We start from the raw sequence: 10,831 nt of genomic DNA on the forward strand, positions 1-10,831 counted from the left end.
CCCCCAATTCATGTCTGCTGTTCAGGATTTTTTTTTTTACTAAATGATTATGAGTTAAATAAAGTACTGAAATGTAATGACCTCCRAATGACAAAATAATTGGATTTTTTTTGGTGTCCATCTGTTCCTGGCTGATAATACTCACGCTCAGTTTCTCGAGCTCTCCTGCGAGCACGCTCCCTTTCTCGCTCTCTGCGGTGGCTCAGGAGAGACTCCGTTCCCGTCTCGGTGTCCAGGCCRTCACGGCTGCTCACTGCATTGGCACTGCAACAAACAAGAGCAGGAAAACTTCAGACAGATTTTAACGATGTGCCTGACACGCCTCTGTCACACAGAGCGCTACAAACTAACTCTGCAGCCAGCCAACACTCTGCAGTCTTCTGTCTGCTACAATATCTGATCGCCTGTCATTTCCGCCTTTGGGAAAGATGCAACTTATATTATGACTCTGTTTCAAATTCAGTCCCTCTGGCTAAAATCRCAGTTACATTGTTCTGTGGTATGTGATGTGTTTGCCACTAAGTGTTATTAATGACCAGATAGCCTGAGAGGGAGCTGATCTGGACAATGCTGGCATTAATGAGACCTACTGAAAGCCCAGATGGTGCCTGGAGCCTGATTGGGAGAACGACTGAGAGGGGAGAGTGACAGAGAGCATAAAAAGTGAGAAGTGGTAGATCAGGTGTGAGCTATGCATTAAGCCGGCCTGGGTATTTGAGGTCGCGTGTGTGTGAGGGGAGGGGGCTTTTGAGTGGGGGGCAGCAGCCGGCAGATTGTTATTCTATCAGAAGGGCTAGAAACATGCTGGCCTCAGGCACTGGGGGTTAAGGGACTTACACCGCCACTGGGCTCGAAGGAAACCTGAAGCTGGTGAGAACTCTTCTCAACCTTGTCGGTCTGTCACACACTTAGGCAAGTGGCAACACGTGTACCTTCCACCTGCACGGAAAATCACAGCAGAACTCACGAGTCTACGTTCAAACAGATCCAGAGGTGCAAACGTATCGACMAGCATCAGCCGGCCGTGTTCAAAAACAACACTCCCRTCAGTGGCACTGTGAGGAGAATCCACACAAACTGAATAAATTACAGAGCAGACGAGGATGCTGTGTTGTCTGTGTTCGCCCAGCGGGGAGAAAACGCTCAATGGGGCATGCTTACATGCTTCTGCTACGTGAGGCTGATGGCTGCACCTGGCTACGAGTCAGTGCGTGCATGCAAGTATGATTGAAGGAGTGCWCTTCGGATGTATTCCTGATTAGGCTGTGATGCGATGGTCCAAGTTGTCAAGCTGTCGGCGGTGATCCAGGAGGAGATTATCTAAGAGGCAGGGCTGCAGCTGTGAACAAATGCAAACCCCTTTCAAACCCGCCTCCCCCAAACATCTCTCTATCCYACTGCTACCAAGAGACGCTCCCACTCTCTTGGGAAATAGAGATGCGTGCCTTAATCCGGATTACCAGGCAAAGGCACATCAGTTGTGTCCATTCTCAGCCCCAAACACCTATTCTTCAAACACGGCTATTCAAGCGGACAAACACACGAAATGCATGAATAAAGCACAAAGAGAAAATGAAGTGGTAATAGTATTCCAGCTACTTTCAGGAAGAAGTGGAGGACTGGATTCATTTCAGATAGAGGGCAGGTTTTCGATGGGGAATACGCAATGCTGTTTCTCTGAGAGAAAGGCCCGCYGGTCTGACTCAAAGAGAGAAAGGAGAATATAGAAGAGTGGGGGGAGTGAAATGAGCTGTAGCAGGTCTGCTCCACAAGGGGGCGGTAGTGGACGCTGGCTGAGAACAATAAAATCATCAAAAGGGCTGACAGCCAAACAGCAGGGAGCAGTCCATAGAGGGCAAGAGAGAGGCGAGATGTCAAACCCTGGATAAAGAGATACGCCGAGACATGACAGACATGACAGATTGCATGTTCTCAATATAGAGCCTCGGTCATTTTGCTCTCATGCTGCAGTGGCAACAGCTTTAGCCTCTTCTGCCCTCCATACTAAATTTAGCAGGAGACTTCTCCCTGGCAGGAGCAGTGATATTTTATAATCTGCCAGTTTTAAATTAAAGTCCGATCTGAGGGAAGCTGTGAAGAAAGTCTCGCTTTCTGACCTTTGAAGACACCGATGTGTTTTTGGGTTCACCGTGTCTTTATTCGCTCGGTGTGGATGACTGCTCTGAGTGACTGAACACAATGGGCCTCACTGAGTGCAAGTATTCGCCTGAAGATGTTTATGCAGCAAAGGCTATTTCAAGAATCAGCAGCACTGACGGGACTGCGAATCGTGTTTACATAGATGGGTGGACTAACGCCTCACTTCATGGGCGAGTGGGTGGAGAGGGAGGGAGGGAACAGACGAACAAGTGGGAGAAATTCTCACACTCTTCCACACGGTCCAAGATTAATGCTTCAGCGCACGCGTCATGCTGTATGTTCACACCTATCAGTCACCTACACATCCCATWCGAGCTGATAATGATGATGACTTTCCCTGCCGCACTACACAGTTTAATTAGCATGTATGGCCTTCTGCTGGGGGAGGAGCGGAGAAAAGCCCAATGAGTGCTCTGGACTGTGAACATGAAAACATCTGCAGACATGTCTGTGTGTTGCCGTGCAAATACAACAAGCAGCCAACAGCTTACTTACTGGAAGGAGGGGGGCCGGGAGTCTCCGATGCCCCCTGTTCTTTCGAGGGGAGGGGGAAGCTCCGGATGGCTCTCTGTGCACTGAGACCCCCCATCAGAGTGTGCGCTCTCTGCTAGGACCAACTAAGAGTCATTGTGTAAAAAATAAAATAAAATAAAAAGTTAATGATAAATAACATAAGATTGAACTTTGAGGAAAAAAAAACACCAAAACATATTTATATTTTATATTTCACATAAAACATCAAATGTAACCAGAGCTTAAAAAAAACAACTGTACACACTGAGGGTAGAGCCATGAAGGGTCACAGTTCATGAGTACAAGTAAACACAAAAAAACACAAAAAAAACCAAATCATTTGGTTTTATAAAAGTTTGCACTAAACAACTTAAGAATTCATCTATGTATTTTTGTCTCTTTATACTTTATGATYAGCCATCTTATTTCCAAACAAACTGCAATATGAAATTTGTTCAAATATTTTACATCTTAAAAAAAACATTAAATATATATTTAAATGCTGCAGACAGTCAGATCAAGTGACCAGTATCAGTTGGTTGTTATGGGCAGTGTCCGCTCAAATCAATAAACTTCTTGTGTGTTTTTGTGTGATCAAAATAAGACGCTATTTTAAAGTAAAAACTGTCTTTTCAGCAAATTTAAAAATGTCATATTTTTAATGTACAAACAGGATGTTTATCACATGAAGCATGTGGCAGCCAGTTTAAATCTGTAGCTAAGCTCATACATGACATGACAGGTGCTTTGAACGCTACACATTCTTTTAAACTGAAAATAAAGTGTCTGAGATACATCTGGGATGATCTATAYCAGTGTGTTTACTGTCTTTTAAAACATTATAAACAAACAAACTGTTTGTCAATCAACTAGCAGACCTGTCAGTCATTGCAGCCTGCAGGTCCTGTTATTTCTACACAGTTATGACACAAAATACATCTTGGTAAAGTTAGAGCAAATTTAATAAACTGAAAAACGAGCAAATTGCTGGGAACCTATATTGTGAAAGGGGGATCTATTAACAGTYTAGTCATGAAGACGCAGAGGTTTAAATTAACTCGACACCAACATGATGGAGTGAAACCTTATTTAAAAACAAGCCAACTCATTACCTGTTATTGAATAAGAGTCTCTGACAAGTGCACAGTCAACACTGTGTGCTTAATCCTGACCTCCAACCTCCCCATGGAGGGAGACTAACACAATAATGACTTTTTCCTCCGAGATCAATAAAGTAAAGCATCCCTTTCAAATACATGCTATAAAGAAAAAGAAAAAAGACAAGGAACGAACACAAACTCATCATGAAGATTGAAAATGGTCTGTCAAACTAAATAAAATGTCATTGTTTGTTTGGATCAATATTTAAAGGCAAAACATTGATGAAGATGTAAATCTTCCTCTAAAGCAGGCAGACTCTTTTCATTTTAGTTTATTGTCCCCACAGGGGAACTCGAGTTTTCAGTGGTGTTTACAGCCCGTAACAATAAAACTCTATAACTCTGCATTATTCAGTGGGGTAGTAGATATTAGTAACTGTGGTAACAGTAGTAAATATAACAGTGTTAATGTCTAATGGAAGCCCTCACATGTTTACGGCCAAACAGTGAGATCAAGTTTTTAGCGGCCTCTGTGGAGGCGTTACATGGCTGCATCTGAATGATCTATGAGCTCTCCACGTATCTTTGGTTACAGCTGAGGTTTTGCCGTAAGCAGAAAGGGGAGGGGGGATGCAGGGCAGCACCATCTATCTCACTTACCCAGGACACTACCCTCCCGTTGAAGCATGGCAGCTTGGCGTTGTCATCAGAAATCTCTTCTTTGACGACCCTGGAGAGGAGAGGAGACAGGTACGGTCAGTCTAACGGAGCAGGACACTGTCTGCATTGCTGATGCACAAAACAACATTCGCACTGTTAAAGTCACACTTTCAGCATCGTTGTCCACCAACTTTGTGTCCTTGAAATGGCTGAGCTCAAACAGCAGCAGTGATGCCACTGAGTCTGTATCGGTGACGACTGCCCATCAAGGCAGTCCGCCAAGTTGCACCATGCAGGATAGTAGCCAAATATTTAAAAACAATAAAGCTGGTTACCAACATGGATAAATTTGGTTTTACCCTTTCATTAGGGCAGAGGTGCCCAAAGTGGGGCCCACGGACCAAAGTTGGCCCACCAAGCCATTTCATTTGGCACACCAGCAGTTGTCCTGGTTACTAGATTGTAATTATGTTAAGATTAAATATAAAATACAAGTAACTACAAGAGAAATTTAGACTGATTTAAGTCCATATCTAGATTTACACACCTTATAAGACCACATATACTGTACTCAAATTTTAAATTATGAAAAGTCCCATGAGCCTTTGCTGCCTGGGCATAAGTTGAATTTTCTCCATGTCCATGGGCTGAAAGAAAAAAAAAGTGGGCAACCACACTGGCCGCTAGCTTAATCATATAAAATAAAACAACTTTACTTAAGAAGTATTTGCATTTCTTATATTATTGCATTTGGCCCACGGCCCTCAGATTGATTTTAATTTTGGCCCTCTCAGGGAAAATGTTTGGGCACCCCTGCATTAGGGAAATAATACCCAAAACAATTTGATCTTATAATAAATGATAAAATGAAAAAAAAATACAAAAATGTCAACAAAGTTTTAAGCCCCACATTCAAAATCTTGTGAAGAAACTTAAACTGTGCTTCTCTTTTTAAATAAAATAAAAATTTCTTTTAATGTTAAAAGCGGCTTGTCACAGCGACATTTTTTATCCATTTTAAATTATGAAGACTTGTTATATAAGCCTCAGCACAATATCTTTAAAAAACTGATGCTGTCTATCATGCTTCTCTGAGGTTTGGTAGGAATTATAAAGCCTCAACTCATCATTGTGATCTGTACACTCGAGTGGGATGGCCTTCTTTGTCCACCAGGAGGCTGGGACATTGGTACACTTTTATTTATAAGGCTTTGCTTGGGCCGCTACCATCTTACATCTGTGATCTAATCACACGAAAAAGCATTGAGTCATACTCTTTGCATTGAAATGATAATTTCTTGCTCTGTCCCAATTCTCCGCACAGTACTGGGAAAAAGGGCCTTTGTTCACTCTGCTCCATCTACATGGAACATGTTGCAAAAAGACTGGAAGTTAACTGAACTGATCCCAATGAGCACCTTTAAGTCCAGATTGAGGGCGAATTGTGAATGTTTTTAATAGTGATTGTTTGTATTTCTTTTAATTGTGTAACTCTATGTAAATGTATATTTTTGCTGCCTCTTGGCCAGGACTCCCTTGAAAAAGAAGTTTTTAATGTCAGTGGGACTTAAATAAAAAAACAAACAAATAAATATCACTCATTGATTTAAAATTGTTGGTTGACAGAATAACAACTAACAAGCTAGCCTTGACAAAAAGGAAGCCTCAGAAACAACTGAAAACAATTTGACTATAGGGACATGTTAAACTAATGTGTGTCCTGGAATTAGTRYCACAGGTGTCTTCAGTCTTGTAATCAGTCAGTCTGCCTATCTGAAGTGTGAAAAGTAGTCAGTGTGCTGTTCGGTGTTGATGTGTGTACCACACTGATATGGACCACAGAAAACTGAGAGTTGTTTTAAGAGCTGAGAAAAAAAACAAACACATTAAAGGTAAAGGCTATAAAACCATCAGCAGCTTGATGTTCCTGTGACTATATTTGCATATATTATCCACAAGACTGAAGCCAAACTCCCTTGATGTGACCACAAAATGAAAACTGATGACAAGATGAAGAAACTGATAAATCAAATGGTTACCAAAAAGCCCAGAACAAGAGACCCGAGGTGAACTCCAACGTCAAGGTTCATCAGTGTCAGATTGCACCATCCAACACTATTTGAGCCTAAATGGACTTAACAGAAGATGACAGAAGACACCAAATCATAAAAAAGTGAGTCTTGAATTTGCRCGATGACGAGTTACAAAGTTTCTGGGATGTCCTTTGGACAGGTGAGACTAAACTGGAGCTTTTTGGCAACAAGTCACATGTTCACAGACCCAAAAATAAACCGTACAAAGCAAAGAACATGGTMGCTACAGTGAAACATGGAGGAAGCTCGTTTATATTCTGTCTTGAATCTGCAGGGTACGAYGAACTCTTAAGACCATGGGTGTCAAACCCCAGTCCTCGAGGGCCGCTACCCTACATGTTTTAGAGGTTTTCCWGCTCCAACACACCTGACTTTGATGGCTGGGTGATTGACAGGCTTCAGCACAATTTGAAGAGTTAATTCAATCACTGAATCAGGTGTGTTGGAGCTGGAAAACCTCTAAAACATGCAGGATAGTGGCCCTCGAGGACAGGAGTTTGACACCCCTGCTCAAGACTATCAAGGCATTCTGGAGCTAAATGTGCTGCCCAATATCAGAAAGCTATGTCACAGTCAGAAGTTATAGGTCCTCCAACAGGATATTATCAAAACCACACAAGCATGGCTAAGACTTTTCTGAAGTGTCCTTCTAGTAGCCCTGATATGAACCCTATTGAACATCTGTGGAAGGAGCTGATAATATAAACCGGAGTCCTTCAAACCTGAGACAGCTGGAGTTTACTCACAGAGGGGGGCAAATTACCTGTCAGAAGGTGTAGAAATCACTTGATTGTCTCAAAATGTTGTGTAACAAAACACCRGTACCATCCTTATTGTCAAGGTCAGATTCTAGAAGTGATTTTCTTTACTTGATTTGAAGGTGTTTTTTTCTTCTTCTTTTCTTTCTTTCACAAATTTGAACAAATGTATGCACTGTAGCTGAATAAACGAAAAAAAAAAGTCATTTAAAACCAAAATGGAGCATGAGTATGAAATAACTCTGGGCCTTACTGTAGATCGATGTGTCTGTGTGAATGTTTCATGAGTATTCGTAGGTAGAAAACGCCTCAGAGCTGCAGCAACAGGGTGTCAGAGAGCTGAAATGTGTATTAATAGAGTCATCTASTGTGAAAGCCTCCCTCAGTGAGTTCGTCTTTGGCTGTAAACTCTCTACAAAAATACCTCACGGTTACCCTTTGACCTGCTGGGACAAAGTTTAGCTGCAATCTGTCACCACACCTGCTGGGTCCATGTCTCACAGACCAAATCTGGAGCTGGCAGAGAGGATGGAGATGAGCTGGTAAACACCATTTTTCATAGGGATTTTTTTCCCCTAATTTGATACTAAGTTACTTTTTTTTTGAGAGCTCACATTAGCTTCTTGGCTTTAAGCACAGTTTATAAAAAGGGAGAGGCACAACTTGTGAGCAGCAGGATATCCTAAGAAGATTTTATGCAGGGGTGTCTTTGGCAGCAACTTTATAGCTTCCTTTTTTTTYCCACTCCTTGTTTGCCAAATCTTCCCTGCTACTGAAATAATTAGCCAAGCTAGTTGTGGTGTTGTGTCACTGCTGTGGGAGCTGTATTGCTGGGGAATGGTGGACTGAGATAACGTAGCCTTGTGGCTGGAAGTGTCGACCACAGAGTCTGCTGCTGTGGCATGTCCCACCTCGGGGGAGGAAAAGGGAGGRAGGTGAGGGCCAGCTCTGCCGGCTGCTTGTTGGGTCGGAAGTGATCGCATCCTCTCTCTGGAGCTGCACGGCCAGCTGTAAGGTGACTTTTGAGGATGTGGGAGCGGTCTGTGCAAACAACAGTTCTTCCTAAAGTTTGTCAGTATTAAGATACAGATGACCACCGCCACTGTTATTCCACTATTTCTGAAAGAATTGACACGCAACTTCCATCCCTCCTGACGTAAGACGTGAAACTGCAAGAGCAAACAGAAGTGAGCCATTTATCTGATAACAGATGACATCTTTAACTGCCCCCATCTGATATGAAAACCAGTTTGCGTTGCATTCCTAACCCATTAACATGCGTAGATTCTAAACAATGGGCTCACACACATCGAAACAAGCTGTAACCATGTTTGTTGACACCTGGCGTCTGGTGTGTGATCCTGCCTCAAATCTGCCTTTCTAAAGCTGACAGCCTAAATAGGTTTTAACAGATTTCTCAGAATAATGATGCAGGATTTACTGATGGTAGAATGTTCCTCTCCTGTTGATTTGTTTAACAGGGGATGATTAGATGTTTGTTTACGCTATGGGAGACAGATGAGTTTAAACAAACAAAAACAACCAGAGGCAGGAGAAATGAGAACACGCAGGTCAGCAGTCCAAGCTATTTGGTGAACTGGTGCTAATAATGCTATTAACAGAAAGGCATAATATCTGTAGCTAATAACAAATAGAAAGAGACTGATTTAGAGTCTACCTAAATAATCTGCTTAATAAGATTTAAAAGGTATTTAGTGACCAGTAAAAACCAGTCAGAAAAATTATAAAGAAACAAAATATGCACCATTTTTTCCCATGTAAATGGTTAATGAGTTCTTAAATTAAAACTGTGTCAATAAAWTTTGTGAACGAATGCTACTATATGTGTTTGTTTACCTACGAGGTCAGAGGGGATCAGGCTTTTGCAGTTTCTGCTCCAAATCTGTGCAATGGTTTACCTTTTTGTATTTAGACCACTGAGACCATCAAGACTTTTAAATCTATGCTGAAGACCCATCCTTAGCTTTTGATTCTGGCAGAGTTTGAAATTTTTTTTAGAGCTGATGTTTTTATGTTGTATTTCTGTATTTTATTAGAATTTTACTTATTTTTGGACATTTCTGTCTTTTTTTGTTTTTTGTTTTATCTGGTCATTTGGCTGAATTGTGAAGCACTTTTGTTAACTTCTGTTGTTTATATGTTATATAAATAAACTGACATTTGACCAACAGAAACAGTTGAAGTGATAGAAAACAAATCAACAATAGCGATATCGATGGAACAGCTGTTTGGGACTAAGAAGTCTAATATGTACTGATACAWATTAACTGAAGTAGGTACTCAAATAAGAGTAGCAGTACTTCAACATATTGTTACTCAAGTAAAAGTAAAAAGTAGCCATTCAAAGAACTTAAGTAAGGGTAAAAAAAATTTGGTAAAAAGGCTACTCATGTACTGAGTAACTGATCAAGACATTAATCATTCAGTATTTAAAAATTACATCATCAGACGGAGAAAAATATAAAGCTATGTGGAAATTTTGGTATTTTAAACATCAGAATGAAAATAATGCATTTACATACCATAATTACAAAATAGCCAATTCAGGCAAAATAAACATTTCCGCAAATCCGTTTCTTTCAATACCAAATTTATGAAACTAACAAGAACAAGGTGTGTGTGTGTGTGTGTGTGTGTGTGGTGATTTTTTGGTGAAAACAAGCTTATTCTTCATTTATGAAGAATTACAGTACATTCAAGTACATTTGCACTGAGTACCTTAAAGCAGGGGTTCTCAAACCKTTTGGGTCTGGGGACCCCTTACAAGTGTGAAAAATGTCCAGGGACCCCCTCATAAACTCCATGCTGTTTTAGAAATAATTTACGGTCATTTTAACACCTAAATAATATGAGAATGATTTTTTGTTTAGTTTAGTTTGTTTGTTTTATTAGCGCATTGTTCCCCAAATTAATTTTTTCAAATAAAATCCAAAATAACGATTCATTAAAAATTTTTGAGGACCCCCAAGATAGGGCTCATGGACCCCTGGGGGTCCTGGGACCCCAGTTTGGGAACCTCTGCCTTAAAGCACAATGACAACAGATAATACACAGACTATAATGATTATATATTTTGTTATTGTGCTTCCACCACTGTGTATAGTGTATATTGTGTATATGTGTACTGGAGAGACAACATCTRCTGGAAACAAATTCCTTGTGTGTCAACATACTTGGCCAATGAAGCTGATTCTGATGCTTGTGAGTAATGACACCATATTATKGTTCTTGTGTCCTAAAGTTCAGCAGTTTTAGCTTTTATTTTCTTTCATTCTATTGTCACTTTATAACAACTTGCATMTAATCATTACCACAGCAGGAGTGATGCTGTTGATGCTATGTGACACTGAAATTCAGCACAGCATTCGATTCTGTCACAATTCTCCGGTAGTGAAAACACGTCAAGAAGATAAAGCAGCACATTTGTGCAAAAAGCTGCAGAATTTTGTCCTCTAACTACAAAGGCTCAGCATCACTTTCTCAGCAGAAGAAAGATCTCCCCCCACAACCACCACCACCCCACTCC

At 41.0% G+C, this 10,831-nt stretch overlaps 1 protein-coding gene across 2 annotated transcripts in view; it reads right to left on the reverse strand.

Moving 5' to 3' along the window:
• dvl1a (dishevelled segment polarity protein 1a) overlaps positions 1-10,831 on the reverse strand; it is a 28,222-nt gene that overhangs the window by 14,299 nt on the left and 3,092 nt on the right. For both annotated transcript variants that reach the window (XM_014010940.1, XM_014010941.1), the window contains exons 2-4: positions 4,434-4,503; positions 2,656-2,777; positions 146-264 (exon numbers count right to left, since the gene is read on the reverse strand). In XM_014010940.1, the coding sequence (XP_013866394.1) occupies positions 146-264; positions 2,656-2,777; positions 4,434-4,503 (311 nt within the window). The remainder of the gene's footprint in view (positions 1-145; positions 265-2,655; positions 2,778-4,433; positions 4,504-10,831) is intronic.

This window comes from Austrofundulus limnaeus, unplaced genomic scaffold (genome assembly GCF_001266775.1).
Source record: "Austrofundulus limnaeus strain Quisiro unplaced genomic scaffold, Austrofundulus_limnaeus-1.0 Scaffold75, whole genome shotgun sequence".
In the NCBI taxonomy this organism is placed as follows: Eukaryota; Metazoa; Chordata; class Actinopteri; order Cyprinodontiformes; family Rivulidae; genus Austrofundulus; species Austrofundulus limnaeus.